General features: G+C 38.1%; 1 protein-coding gene across 2 annotated transcripts; it reads left to right on the forward strand.

The window, feature by feature from the left end:
- Positions 1–1328: 1328 nt before the first annotated feature.
- On the forward strand, positions 1329–13733 carry NUP43 (nucleoporin 43). Of its 2 annotated transcripts, XR_003428129.1 has the most exons (9): positions 1329–1485; positions 1798–1920; positions 2572–2649; positions 4013–4193; positions 5487–5622; positions 6648–6799; positions 8815–8937; positions 9059–9335; positions 11899–12002. XR_003428129.1 is itself a non-coding variant. In XM_027083631.1 (8 exons), the coding sequence occupies exons 1-8, from the start codon at positions 1366–1368 to the stop codon at positions 12126–12128; spliced, it is 1143 nt and encodes a 380-aa protein (XP_026939432.1). In that variant the 5' UTR covers positions 1329–1365; the 3' UTR covers positions 12129–13733. The 2 variants fall into 2 exon arrangements, 1 of the variants encoding a protein (XP_026939432.1); XM_027083631.1 differs by lacking the exon at positions 9059–9335 and having other exon boundaries at positions 11899–13733.
- Positions 13734–15321: the final 1588 nt, after the last annotated feature.

Raw genomic sequence — 15321 nt, forward strand, 5'->3', positions numbered from 1 at the left:
CAATTTTCGTATTCTAACCAGACCTTAGCAAATGTGGTATCTAGTCTACTTCCAATCCTAAATATACTTATATATTATTTCCCTGTGTTCTGCGATAATAAATGAAACAGTATTCTTTACTTCAATATTGGGAATAAAATTGTCAGTTTGGGACTAATAATTTTCTATTTCATTTCTCTGCTGTTCCCTAATAGTCTTCCAGTTAAAAACAAAACAAAACGACACCAGTCAGCTTTCAATAAGAACCTGAAAACTCTCTAAAGCTGACCTAGATGGACTGCATTTCCATGAGGTGCCTCCATAAGCTGTGGCTAGGAAATAGGACTGCCAATATCAGTTAGAAAAGAAATCATGGCCCCTTTTAAAGAAACAAGCAACACAGTTATGAATATAGTATAAAAGAGTTTTTTTTTTAAGATGAATAAGTCATACCTCTTGTATGTAATAAGATTTACATTCAAATTGGGGAGATTTGCATCAAAAGAAAATTAGCAACAGGGGGCAAAATATAAGTGCTATTAGTGGTCTAGATATTAAGGGACATGTTTATTTAGATCATCATGGGCTGGAGTAACAGGAAAAGATAGAGGAAAGAACGGGTGCTTGAAAGATGGGCAGGATTCTAAGAGGAATTTTTGTGAAAGCAGGGGAGAGTGTATCATAGGTCTAATCAAAAGCACGAAGGAACCTAAGGCTCTGATTCCTGAGCTGTCGACGTCACAATTAAAAATCATTCTTAATTATATACATAAATGAATTGAGGATGGTCACAGAGGCAATGGGAGTCCAAATTAGAACTGGGGTCCTCAGAATTGCAACCCCAGTTTCTGACAGTGTGTATTAACAACGTTGAAGAAAAGGATTTGTTTGGGGGACGAGGAGGGAGAGGTTTTGAATAACAAATTGGTACGTTGACGGACGTACTTCCAGGAGAATTTATGAATTTTGAATATTTTCTATGCGCGGTGAAATGCAAGACAATGTTTAGGTGTGGCTACTAGGTCGTTTCTCTTGCATTGATTTTGTTTTGGTTTTGCTCTTAAATTTGTCTTACATTGCAAAGTTATTGCACAAATGTATTGTCTCGGTGTTTCTATATCGTTTGCAGATTAGGAGCAGGTCCTACAGCACAAGAACGGGAAACACCCTTGCCTGGGTTCAGAGCCTCCTGGGTGGGGCAGGGCGTCCCAGCTACCTCCCACTTGAGGGTTGGTGGTTCGTTCCCGCACTGCCTACAGAGGAGAATTGGCTCTCTGCAGCCACCGTCCCTCGTACGGTCCGTTCCAATCAGGGCTCAGCGGGAAGGGGCGGGATTGAGTGGCGCGCTCTGTGCCTCTTGCTGTCCCTGGCCTGGTTGCTTTCGGCATGGAGGAAATTTATGCTAAGTTTGTGTCACAGAAAATCAGCAAGACCCGCTGGCGACCGGTACCTCCGGGGAGCCTGCAGACCGTGGAGACTTTCGCCACGGGCTCTTGGGACAATGAGGTACCCCCGCTCCCGGCCTGGGAAGCCCCTTCCTCCTCCTTCCCTCCTGGAACCGAGCCCCCGGCCGCCGGCGCGCGAACTCTCTCGTCTTCTGGCTCCTCTCGCCCTTCTCTGTCCCCCAAATGCACGTTTCAGGCTCGGTTGCCTTGTACCTCAGAGCCATCGATGGCCCCGTATCTCCTCTTTTTTAATGATTATCATTCCATTTGCCTGGGATGCTTTTAAAGCAAGGTTGATTGAAGGCAGGGCAAATTTTAATTTCGGAGAGTTTGACATATATTTCATCTCAAGATAAAATTTTCTGCTTTACAGGAAAATTATGTTTCACTGTGGTCTATTGGAGATTTTGGGAACTTGGACTCTGATGGAGGATTTGAAGGAGACCATCAGTTATTGTGTGATATCAGACACCATGGTGATGTAATGGATTTACAAGTAAGTCTGTGTAATATCCAAAAGCTAACTTTTAAAAAACTGAGAGTGATCTTTACACTTAGAGATGTAAAGGACCTTAAAGTTTGTCTAGTCTCACCCCAGGTTTACAAGAAACTGAGTTCCCTATAGGTCATGATTTGCCAACATCATATAGCTGCTTAATGGCAGAATCAGGACTGGGGAAGGGGATGTGGAATTAATCCTAGCTTGTTTGTTTGCCTAATTGACCATCTACTATCTGCCAAGCACCGTTTACATAAGTTAATTTCATTCTCATCGCATGCTTGTTGAATCAAATACTGTTATCTCTGTCTTAATGAGAACACTGAGACTAAGATCTTTGGAGCATGTACTATGTGACAAATACTGTGTAAGGCACTTTACATGTTTTTGCTTTTTGAGTTCTCATAACAGCCTAGCAGGGATTAGTTCTCTGTTTTGCAAGTTTACCAAGGCTTAGAGAACTTAACTTGGCCAGGGTCTCAAAGCTGGTAGTAAGTGGTGGGAATGGAATTTTGACTCTCACATTTTATTTGCTTAGCATTTATAGGCTCTTGGCATTTTAAAATTGTTATACTACTAATTGAGTCAAACAAATGGCTTCCTCCCTGCTAATATTTATGAATCTATAACAAGCAAGAATTTTCTTAGTTTTTTGACCAGGAAAGAATTGTAGCTGCTTCATCAACAGGATGTGTAACAGTTTTCCTTCACCATCCGAATAACCAGGTAAAGAACTTTTGTTTGAAATCTCAATTTGCATTTTAATTTTTTTTAGGAAGGTTTAAAGAAGACTGTACTTAATAATGACACAAATAATAAAGTTTTATAGTCTTAAAACATGGAGGGGAAAAATCATTGTATTACCCATCTTTTAGTAGATTAATTCTAGAACCATGTTTGTGTGATCCTTCATTCAAATTGGGGATCTCTTATATCCTCTTAGGTTAGATTTAACAATATGGTATTCTGGCAAGTACTTTTCCTGTAATTCTCTTTTAAGATCCTAGTCTGGTCTTTTGAAGAAAGAAAGAACATTTTCTAGCTCAAGCATCATGAGAGAGAACAGGAACAGCTACTTTGCTTCAGATAGAACCTAGGTTTCAATTGAAAGAGAGGATATACTATATGAAGGCTTGACATTTTTTACAATGCCTTTCTTGTGTGTGCCAAAGCCTTACTGCTGATCTTCAGAGCACAGTGGTAAGGGCAGTCCTTTAAAATAGGCCCTCTTGAAGTAAAAGTTTTAAGTTGCGAGAAGAGAATGCTTACTTAGATTTGGGGATTAATCAAGGTCATCTTACTAATAGGCATGCCTAGTAAATACAAGAGCCAGGTCTAGTTAAATATTTTTCTTTTTTTTTTTACTGTTTATTTCAGCAATGCTTTTATTTTTTATTTATTTCTTTTTTTGGCTGCGTTGGGTCTTTTGTTGCTGCGCGCGTGCTTTCTCTAGTTGCAGCGAGCGGGGGCTACTCTTTCGTTGTGTTGCGCAGGCTTCTCATTGCGGTGGCTTCTCTTGTTGCAGAGCACGGGCTCTAGGTGCATGGGCTTCAGTAGTTGCAGCACACGGGTTCAGTAGTTGTGGCTCTCGGGCTCTAGAGTGCAGGCTCAGTAGTTGTGGCGCACGGGCTTAGTAGCTCCACGGCATGTGGGATCTTCCCGGACCAGGGCTCGAACCCATGTCCTCTGCATTGGCAGGTGGATTCTTAACCACTGTGCCACCAGGGAAGTCTTAACTATTTTTCTTAATGGAGTCATTTGGAAAGCACTACGAGATTTTCTCTTAAATGTAGGCCAGCCCCCTTAAGAATTTAGAGTTGCCTTTGAACACATAATTACCTGATACCTAAAAACCATTTCTTTAGTTTGAGATAAGTTTGGGATGTTATTAAAAAGCGTTTCTTTTGAATCTAATCCGGTATATACAGAGCTTTAATGGAAGTAGTTTCTAGACCTTAATGCTTGGAAATACAAAGGGAAAAGAGTTACTATGTTTCTAGAAAGGTGTGAGACACAGTTTTAGTTGGGGAAAGCTCTAGTTTTTTGGAGCTTTGCTTTGATTAATCATAGCCTCATTTGTGACCTGTAGACTCTGTCAGTCAGCCAGCAGTGGACAACAGCTCATTACCACACGGGTCCAGGCAGTCCTTCCTGTAGCAGTGCACCATGCACAGGTGTTGTGTGCAGCAACCCAGAAATTGTCACAGTTGGAGAAGATGGTCGAATAAATCTCTTCAGAGCTGATCACAAGGAAGCTATAAGAACTATAGGTAAGAAAAATCCTATTTCTTTAGTCTATTGCATAGTAATTGAGCAGCTACCATGTGCTAAGTAAATGCAATGCTAGGTGTTTGAGGGATTTAAATATATACAAAGCAGGATCCCTTTATCAAGACAGTATGTTGATAAGGCCTGTATGAAGGAGTGACTAGAAGAAAAAGAAATTTGTGGAGAGGAGAGCCAGAGGGGATTAACAGATAAAGAATTGAGGGGCAGGTGGCAATCCATTTAATCTAGGTTCCAAACCATAAATAATACTAAAAGGTGGCACACCAGATAAAGGGAACAGCATGGAGGCAGGGTAAGACCATTCAGAGAATGACAGAAAGTGTAGTTTGACCTGACTTTAGATATTTGTATAGGAGAAGTAAGAAATGAAACAAGAAAGGTAAATTGTGGTCAGGTTGTGAAGAATCTAATGCACAGCTGTAGAGGTTACGTTTTGTTAGGTGGGCAACTACGGAGCCATTGAAAGTTTTTGAGCAAAGGGGTGATGTACCCCGTGTCATGCTTTAGAAGGATTATTCTAGTGTAGTAGTTCTCAACCATACTTTGCACAGGCTTGCCTGAGGAGATTTTTAACAGGCCATGACTGTAGACTTCCTAAATCAGAACGTCTGGATTGAGCCCATGAATCAGTGTGTTGTGTTGTTATGATTTTTAGTTCTGAGGAACACTATTTGTTTAGCTTTTAGGGACCACTGCCTGGTGGCAGTTTGGACGAGGGTCACAAAACAATTTAAGTGTATAGTAAATTAAGTGGTATAAGTTTAAACACACTATGAAAAGGAAAAGGACAGTTAAAGCAATCAGGAAGGACTTCATGGAGGAGAAGAGAGCTGATGAGGATAAAGATGTATAGATTTGAGATAAGTCAGCAGAATAATATAGGTCAGAATGAGCTCTGTAGGAAGCAATGGTGTTTGGCTCAATAGAATGGAGGTTCTGTGTTAAGCAGTAGAGGGAAGTAAAGTTGGATATAAAGGAACCTGAACAGCTGTCTCAGAAATGGAGGGTAACAACCTAAAGTGGAAATAGAGAAATAAGTGAAAACTTAGCCCTCCATTTGGAAAACAGTTCAGATGTCCTGTGAGTGATATAATTTTTCTATTAAAGGAGAGTCCATTTTAACATGTATATTATTGCATTTTTCTATAGAAATTAAACTGTGACTTATTTAAAATTTCATTTGTAATATTTCAATCAGTGGAGGGAATGCAATTTAAAATTTTCATGGAAAAGGGGGACCTGTTAACACACAATGCTGTTTTCTTCATTTGTAGACAATGCAGATAGCAGTACACTCCATGCTGTAACCTTCCTTCGAACTCCTGAGATTCTTACAGTAAATTCAATTGGACAGTTAAAAATATGGGATTTTAGACAACAAGGAAATGAGCCCTCTCAGATATTATCACTGTAAGTTTTGATTTGTAATTTCAGTAGTGTGACACAAATTTGTTTGACTGTTTATAGCAACTGACTTTAAACCATATTGTATTTTAATTGCATGCTAAGAGAATAATCTCTGACTAAATTTGATAAAGCAAATACAGTTGACCCTTGAACAATGTAGGGGGTTAGAGTCACTGACCCTCTATACACTCAAAAATCCCTGTATAACTTATAGTCAGCCCTCAATATACGTGGAATCCTCTGTATCAGAGGTTCCACATCCGCAGATTCAACCAGCCTCAGCTCATGTAGCACTGTGGAAAAGTATTCATATGTAAGTGGATCCATGTTGTTCAAGGGTCAGCTGTATAGTTGGATGGGCTTGATAGTACCATGCTGCGTTTGGTAAATATTTGTTGTATTGATTCAGAAGTTTATATTAATCTCTTCGAAGTTTATGTTATTTAATGGGGAACTTCTTTTTGCTCATCAAATGATTCTATTAATAGTGGGAATATTCTATTAATATATTAATAGAATATTCTATTCTACTAATAATACACTCTAGATGTGATTGGGAGAAAAATACAATCCAAGATATTTTTTTGAGCAGAAATCCCCTTTCTATGTGTGCAATCTTCTCTTCTCTAATTAGAAAATAGCATGTGTCAAGCTGGAAAAAAAGTTATATAAACTAAGCATTAAATAAGGTAGAGTAGAAGTAAGGAATATGCTGTTTAGTTGATATATAATGTCTTTCAAAAGCCAAGAAATGGAAATGTTTTGCATATCTTACCATCAAATTATCTTGTTCCTTATGTGTCCAAATTGAAGAGAGAATGAATAACTCTGGCTTTTAATTCCCCCTCAAAATTTTAATATTTAGAGATATATTTAACGTAGTCAGTTTTTTGACATGATTTAAGTTTAGCCAGTAGCTCCAGCCACAAAATTATCGTTTCGTTACTGGAAAGAAACAGGTTTCATAGGTTATTCAAAGATAAATTATACTTTACAACTGTGTGAAGTCATTGTATCTCCCATTAAAGGACTGGTGACCGAGTGCCACTCCACTGTGTTGATAGACATCCCAACCAGCAGCATGTTGTAGCTACCGGTGGTCAGGATGGAATGTTAAGTATTTGGGATGTTAGACAAGGTACAATGCCCGTGTCTCTACTGAAGGCTCATGAAGCTGAAAGTAAGTATTGTGGTGATACATAAGTTTTTGGTGTGTGAGCTATACAATGTATTATAAGCAGCTTTCCATAATGATACCTACGGATCATTCTACAGCAGAGTTTTTTACTGAATTGTATAAATTTATAATAATTAACTAATCCCTTTTTATTTGAAATTTACATTCTTTAACATGTTTGATTATTATACACAAAACCGTAGTGATTGTCCTTACATATTCATCTTTATGTGCTTCTTTTCTTAGGATAGTTTTTTAGAAATAGACTTGATGAGTCCAAAAGTTTGCATAATTTTAAAGCTGTGATTCATGTTGTCAAATTGTTCTACATAAAAATAATACGCGTTTATATTGCCACACCAGTATGTGAGAATGTACTTTTCCCATGCAAATGCAGGCTGTTATTTTTTATATTTGCTAATCTGTGTGTTCTTCGATTTATTATTGTACTTCTTTCTTTTTTTCTTTTAACAAGAACAAAAGATATAGGCTCTTGCCTTGTTTTTCATGTTTGTCATTTGATTTTGGTGGAGAGTTTTTGGCTGAACGGAAATTTTTCATTTTATCACCACGTCAGGGTGGATTATAGTTTTAAATTCTGACTTAAGAGAAGTTGGTATTAATGCTTCAGTAAAACTATAGAAGAGCAAACATTATACCAGTATTGCAACTTCTAAGTTTGTTTCACATTATTAATACTTTGGAAAGATAAATGATTTTTAAGATTATATTTAAGAAGCAAATAGAAACTTTTTCCCTCTTCCAGGTATGGCTATGTCCAGGTAAAAAGAATAAAAAGAAATAGGTGTGCCCTTAGAGCCTGTTGTTGCTAACCTAGTGGTAGTTAGAACTACAAACTTTCAGATCTCTTCTCACCAGCCCATTTTTAAACGCCAGCCTGTATTGTTCAACAAAACACACAGTATAGTGGCTTGTAATGTATTTTGAATTCATCTTGACTCTTGGCTAGAAATAAGATGTTTTATAGAGGTTTGTTTTCTAATTTGAAAGTATATAAATACATAAGAATCCAGATTTGGGCAGTCTGCTAATGGCTGTATAGGCTGTTTTATTTTACTTTGTTTTAATAAAACAGTATGAATGTACTTTACACAGGGACTCACCAGCACACATTCCTTTCCGGAGGAAGGTGACCTTTTTGTTTTCTGGCGTGTTTAATTGTGGTAACTGTCAGATTGAAAATGCCAGCTTGCAAACATGTGCCTTGCACTTTTTATGCTACACTCTGAGCACTTTCTATGCTGCCTCTCTAAGGTTACCTAACCCAGAATCACGAAAACCCTTGTTCACAGACTACTGTTTCACCTTCATGCTGCAGCTGTCTTCCTAAGACGTCCTGGGCAGTCCTTGGCTCCCAGATACCTCTTGGCACACAAAGTTCCCTTAAAGTTTAGAGCTTGAGGAGTCCCCAGTCCCAAGCTGGCTTCTTAAGTCTTTCATTTGAAACCGGATCCAGATTTTTGGAGCATTTCCAGGTTTTGGTTTGCTGGGAGCTAGTTGCTATTTCTGTGATACAGGCCAGAAGAATCCAGAGTCTTGGCATGAGCCAAAATTGGACTATGTCTCTTAGAAATTCATTTGTATTCTACTTTTATGGTCTTCTCTCTCTTTCCAATAATATAACCTTCATGTGTTAATGACACAGGAATTGAAAATAAGAGAACTTAACAATTTTCAAAAAATCTTTTCAGAATTATTCCATTGTCATACTTTTCCATAGAAAAATTGTAATAGGTCAAATGACTAGCATTTATTTTCATTCATTTGCTGGCCCAATACACAAGTAGATTTACTTGACTTCTTTGTCTTATCTACATGTTTTAGCCATTTGGAGAGTTACGTCTTTTCTTTGATCCTGAAGCCTTTGATTTTTATCACAGGCTTGGAGTTTGAAGGTGTGTGATGGAGGTTAATGGAAGGTGATGCCTAGAGACAGGGTTTTGATGTTTGTTCAACTAATCTACACAAGAATAAGCTTCTTGGTTCTTATCTTTTAGTGTGGGAAGTTCACTTTCACCCATCCAACCCAGATCATCTATTTACTTGTTCTGAAGATGGATCTCTCTGGCATTGGGATGCCTCCACAGATGTACCTGAGAAATCATCACTCTTTCACCAAGGTAAAAAATTTTAATGAAGATTCTTGTGTGTAATTTTATTATATTTTTAAATACCAAATTAGAAATTCTCGTATTTTTAACATTAAGGAATGACAAAATGTTTCCATTCTCTGGCTTCAAGGTAAATTCTAGTATCACAGGGCTTGAAATCTGACTGTCAGCTACTGACCACTGTACTGCTGATGACTAGAAATGCTGTTAGCTGGCTAACTTCGGACAGCCAGGGGTCTTGTTTGTGAGTACATTGTTGTGGGCCCTCATGCCATAGGATAGGCATTGACAGCTCTCTTATACTACATTGTCAAGGGTGTATGGCAAGACCAAAGTTGATCTTTTATGTATTAAGGTACTGGTTTCTCCTCAGACTAAAAGGCCCTGTCTCCTGATTAAAGACAGAGGTAAGTAAAGGTCAGCCAGAAACTATACACTTAAAATCAAGAGGTATTTTTGTTTCTGTTTTTTTGCATTTTCTAACCTTCTTGTTTTTGAGTTTGTCTGTGGTTCCAAAGTTTATTTGTTCATTCATTCAGCAAATGTTTATCAAGTCCCTACCACGTGCTAGGCACTCTTCTAGGTGTTAGAGCCCATGACAGTGAGCAGAAAAGCCTCGAGGCTCATAGAGCAAATATTCCAGTAGACAGTAAGTAAGATAGATAATGTCTCAGTAAAAGTCCCAGCAGAAAAACAGAAACTACCCTGGATTTAGAAGGAATTGGTTTCACGTGTGTTAGAAGAGCTAGCAGAACAAAAGGGAATGGGAGGGATGCTGGAAGAGCAAATAGCAAAAAAAGAGGAATGCCAGAAATCAACAGTTGTTAATACCTCTGCTGTACTGTTGGAAGTGCTGTCCAAGTTGGTTCTGGATCAGCAGAAAAGGTGCCACCTCAGCCGGGGCTGGAATTACAGGCTGTGTTGTCGTTGCCAGGAACCTGGAGCCTTTTCCTTCCCCCACCCAACCCCGTCTGCCTTCCAGTCACCCACAGTAGTGCCTTCCAGTCACCCACAGTAGTGCCTCCCATGGGCAGGGTCTGCCTGGAAGGCAGATGGCAAGGGAGCCTGGAAAAAGGAGTTTGTCCCTGCGAGACATAGTAGAGCACAGCAAAGTAGGAAAGGAGACAGCAAGAAGGAAAAGATCTGGACCAAATACCCTGATGCCTATGAAGAAGAGTGAAGAGAACAGGAGGATGAAGAATTAGCGGAGGAGGGGCCGCTTGGCAGGGAGAACATTTGAGCAGAGACCTGAGGAAGTGGAGGCACGAGTCACAGGAATGCGTGCCAGGTGGAGGAAACAGCCAATTCCAAGGGCCTGAGACAGAACAGCAAGGAGGCCAGTGTGGCTGCAGTTCAGCAGGCCGGGAGTGTGCGGAGGTGGCAGGAGCTGCGGAGGACTCTGCAGACAGGGATGAGGGCTTCAGGTTCTGTTCTGAATGTGACAGAAAGCCACTGGAGAATTTTGAGCAGGGGAGTGGGGTGATCTGTCTTACGTTTCCAAAGAATCACTTAGGCGACTGTGTAGAAAATAGACTGGGGAGAGGGATGGAAAAAGCAGAAGCAGGGAGACCAGGGAGGAGACTTAGCACAGTGGTTCTAATGTTAATTTTCACAGTATTCAAGAGTAATATAAAATATAGGAGCAGTAAAAGGTAAACAAAAACTAAGAAGGAAAAATCTGAAACATCTCCAGAAAAATTCTGGAGAAGTGTCGCATGTGTAGAGCATGCAGCACGTCTATGCTAATAACTGCATGTATGGAGAAACTAAGAATATTATTAGTTTCTAATAAATAATAAGGATTAGCTAAGCACTTGGTTTTTTATTTCTTCTTCCCCTACCCCCACTATCTTGCCTTTGAGATTTTACTGTTTGAAGAACCTTGGTTAGACTGGAAAGAGCCATTTACTATATTCTGTGCCTAGTATCGCAAGAACAATATTAGACACTGTGAAAAGGTAAAATAAATATAATCTATACAACCTGCCCTTAAGAAATACTTAATTTAGTTATGGAGAAGGGGGCATGCAAAGTTAAATCATACAAGAAGTGTTATAAAGTAGTAAGTTATTAGTGGTGCGTATAAGTGCTGAGGGTTCCAGAAGGAAGAGAAGCATGAACTAGAGTCATCTTCAAAGGCTTCTTAGAGAAGGAAGTTGAGTTGGGCTTTAAGAATCAGCAAGATTTAAACTCACTAATCTTTAAGCTTCAAGATATGAGGGACTTTGCCTTGTATTCCCAGCACTTAGCACACCGCCTGGCATAGAGTAGGTACTCAGCCATTTATTGAGTAAATGAAATCTGTCTGTATTTGATCTGGCAGAAAGTTGAAAGGAAAGAAAATTTCAAATGAAGGCTAAAACTGAAATATACTGCTTCTGCCCCCACTTAATCCTGCATTAAATGAAGAGCACTGTCAGACATAAAAGTGTATAATCTGGTAGTGTTCTTAAATTCTACTTTTAAGAACATTTACCTGAAATAAAGGCAAAGAATAAAAGGAGATCTAAAGCAAGTTGATTATATTTTTAGACATATAGAAGTAAATATATTTTTAGAAATATTCATGTAGAAATACATCCAGAAATTTTCATTTTTTGATTATCTAAGAACTTTGATTTCCATATATTATCTACATTTATTCTACTTGTCTTCTAGGCATTTTGGTACATTTCTGAGACTTTCCGTTAAAGAATAAACAGGAAGACAGGGTCAAAATGAATCTTGTGCTTTGCTGAAGATTTCAAGTTTCATAGCCATATTATCCCATGGAAATTTGAGTATTTAATATCACTGACTAAGCCTTTAGTCAAAAATGGTGATGTGTTATAATGGAATTATCAGCCAGTTATTCTTGAGAATTAAAACCAATATATATTCATCGCCTTTTTTAAGTATTAGAATTTCAGATGTTTACTAGTATAAAATTAGTCTTGAAAGAAGTTTTCACCTTTTCTTTTCTTTTCCCAGGAGGAAGAAATAGTACTTTTTTGTCTCATAGCATTAGTAACCAAGCTAATGTTCATCAATCTCTTATAAGCTCCTGGCTCATCACTGACCCTGCCAAAGACCGTATTGAAATCACAAGCTTGCTTCCCAACAGGACTTTGTCTGTGAACAGTTTGGATGTTTTAGGTCCTTGTCTTGTTTGTGGAACCGATGCAGAAGCAATTTATGTTACTAGACAACTTTTTTCATGAAGATACTAAAAGAGTTCATGTAAAACATACAGTTATAGCCTTTCAAATTCCAGCTTCTCTATGCAAATTTTTATTATTGGAAATTTGCAGGGGAAGCATCCATAAACTATTGTTAATTTTGATGCCCAGTTTCAGCCTTTGTTAGTTGAATATTCTTCTGTTAGTAGCTAGAGTCTGATTAATGACTGATGGCAAAAGAATTGGACCGTGTGGAAGAACATCAGAGGGATCCTTGTGCTGATAAATGCACTGCCTTCAGCACAATTCTGGACAGCTCATGGAACCAACTCTTCATTGTTGATGTTGCAGGCCTCAAAAATGTCAAACCACCAATGGGTTCCTATCCTTTTTATCAACGGTGTGTGGGGTATACCCCTCCCTGGTGGCCTTAGCTAGTATTTATTCTTTTTTACCACAAGTATTTTCTTCAGTTCTTCCACATTTTATTTACTTAATAATTTTTGTAAACTTTTTTCAGAAAGAATTGAGAACAAAAATGGCAAAATTTTTGTAGTGTTCAAATTTTTTTAAAGGTAAAAATGTTTTGACAGTTTCCTTTACTGGAATGGGTTTGAACAGAACTCCGTCAGCTCCTTAGACCCAACTTTATTTCTCTTGAAAAGAAAAAAAGACAAGTACATTTTTCCTAAGGATTTTTGCTTTTATTTAGTTTTACAACGTAGTTGAAAATTGCTGAATTGGACACTGTGCAGTAAGATAGGATTTGACATTGATAAATGAGCTGACTTACAAACAAATTTGATAGGTAACATGCAGAGACTAGTATGATGATGTGGTAGGAGTACAGAGTTTTGCCATCTTTATCTTTAATGTTAATGATGACCTAACATGCAGTGTTTTAAGACAATTTTATGATATTGTCTTTCTAAAGTTTGTTAGATTAAATGCATTATTGAACTGTTAAGACCTTAATGACAAATCACTCCTATTACACAATTGAAGTGTATGTTTATTTACTTTACAATTCCAACAATAATTACTATGAAGTTTTGTCTTTCCGTCCCAATAAATATTTGCAGTTTTTTTATGCCACCTTACCTCAGGGTTTTTTGGATTTTGTTTTTTGTTAACATTTTAAAATGGAATACATATATGCATCTGCTGTTTTATATATATTTGGCTCAAAAATATTTGACTGAATGGACTTGCCTCGCGGTCCAGTGGTTAATGCAGGGGGCACAGGTTCGATCCCTGGTCGGGGAACTAAGATCCCACATGCTGCACAGCACAGCCTAAAAAAAAAAATCGACTGAAGATAATTAGTAACTTTGAATTCCAAAGAATCAGAGAAGGAAAGAAAACGTTGCTGATAGGAATTCTTAATCTGTTTATAGTTTTATTGCTGGGGCTAATTTTTAAAACTTTCTGTTATTACAAAAGTCATTCATTGTAGAAAAGACAGTCAAAAGAAAATTGTAAGTACTTAATCTCAAAGAGAGACAATTCTTTTCATACTGTCTTCTATCCATCAATGTATATAGTTTTTCTGTAAAAAAAAAAGAAATATACATGTTATATTTGTAGATGCACATTCTCTAGCAGTCAACACGTGAATTCAATAATAAAAATATAGCTAAGAATTTTCCTCTGACTTTATATTTCCCTTTGTATGAATGTCTTGCTGCAGCCTAAGCTACAGTGTCCCTCTCTTCATCCGGTACAGGCATCCTCCCATTCTACTCGGCAGGCTAACATCTTTGCTTTGAATGGCCCAGAGTTGAGCTCATCACTGGAAGACCCTAGCTCCCAGGTGGCACATTTTCCGTGTACAGTGAATGGCAAACTTGTTGTGCCTCTGCTTCGATCCGTATTATCTGCTGCTGAAAAGTTTGAAGGTTACATGTACGTTGTTAGCACCCTTCTCAGTTTCCAGCAGCAATGTATACAATTTCCCTTGATCACTACAGTAAGTAATTGGTAGAGGGGGGGAACCAGACATACAGGCTTAGCATACTAGCTTGGAATGGAAACAAGTTTGAAGTTTGAAGCTTTGATTTGATTTAAGGGTATTTGTAACCATAAGTAGAAGGAAGTACATTTGAATAGTGTAACATTTTCTATCAATTGAAGAGTTCTGCCAGGCTTAATAAGAAACATAGAAACTTCTCTATCCTTATTGATAAATAAAACCCTAATTTATGAATTTGTTAATTCTCACTGCTTTTATTCATGAAACTATCAAATAAAATTTCTTTTGAGGGCTGTAGGATCTCAGAGGTGAAAGATATCTTGGAGGGCATCTCCATACTAAATTTAATCAACTTCCACAGCACCCCCAACAAATTATCATCCAACCTCTACTTGAAAATATACCATGATAAAGTTTCCCATTTCCCAATGTAGCCTCCTTGTTTGGATAGCTGTAATTGATATTGCATTATAGCAGGGTTTTAGTGTGTGAGTGGGATCCAAAACAATCGTATAAAAAAAGAATCATTATTCTGGGTTAATGAAATGATCATGTGAACCTATGAGATGGAACCAAACACCATTTTATCGAATTTGCATTCTGTTGGGGCACTTTACTATAAGGTTCAACTAAATAAATGAATTTTCACATACTGAACTGAAATTTGCTTCCATTTGTCTTCTTTTCTCAGGAGCCACAAAAAACAAATTTAATTCTTTTCATCATATATTCAAATGTTCAGAACTACGTATTGTAGCTTCTTTGGGGTAAACTTTTAAAATCCCTTCAATGGTTTCTTGTGGGCAAGGTTCCCTTCCCCACCTTTCTTGCCCTTCTTGGCTAAATCCTGCATACCTTTCCGGACTCCTCTTAGGTGTCATTTTCTCAAGAAAGTTCTCCCTGGCCTCTGACAATCTGGGCTAAATTGTACTCGGCATCAAAAGCCCATTGTGCAGAGCTTATATTGTGCTTACAGCCATTTGCTAAGCAGCCTGTCTCCCTCTACTGGACCACAAGTTCAAGAACAGGGCCCATGGCTTAGTGTTGTGTGAACAATGTTTAACACAGTATCTGATACATAGTAAGCCCTGAATTAGCCTGAATTGAACTAAACTCACAATTTTGTTTTCCCTTTAAAAAATAAAGGCCATCATTAAAGTGTGACTTCCAAAATGAATACTTTTCCAGTGGTGTCTGCCTTGCTGAGAGTATGACAGAAATCTGCCATCCTGGTTCTGGGTACAATATTCCTTTGTAATGCTG

Source organism: Aethalodelphis obliquidens, unplaced genomic scaffold (genome assembly GCF_003676395.1).
Source record: "Aethalodelphis obliquidens isolate GAN/ISIS:26980383/991018 unplaced genomic scaffold, ASM367639v1 scaffold3, whole genome shotgun sequence".
NCBI lineage: Eukaryota > Metazoa > Chordata > Mammalia > Artiodactyla > Delphinidae > Aethalodelphis > Aethalodelphis obliquidens.

Bases quoted from the DNA above. Each gene is read 5' to 3' on its own strand.
- NUP43 (XM_027083631.1), top strand. From the start codon at position 1,366: ATGGAGGAAATTTATGCTAAGTTTGTGTCACAGAAAATCAGCAAGACC. The intron at 2,650-4,012 runs GTAAAGAACTTT...TGTGACCTGTAG, and splicing joins TTCACCATCCGAATAACCAG to ACTCTGTCAGTCAGCCAGCA. The intron at 6,800-8,814 runs GTAAGTATTGTG...CTTATCTTTTAG, and splicing joins GAAGGCTCATGAAGCTGAAA to TGTGGGAAGTTCACTTTCAC.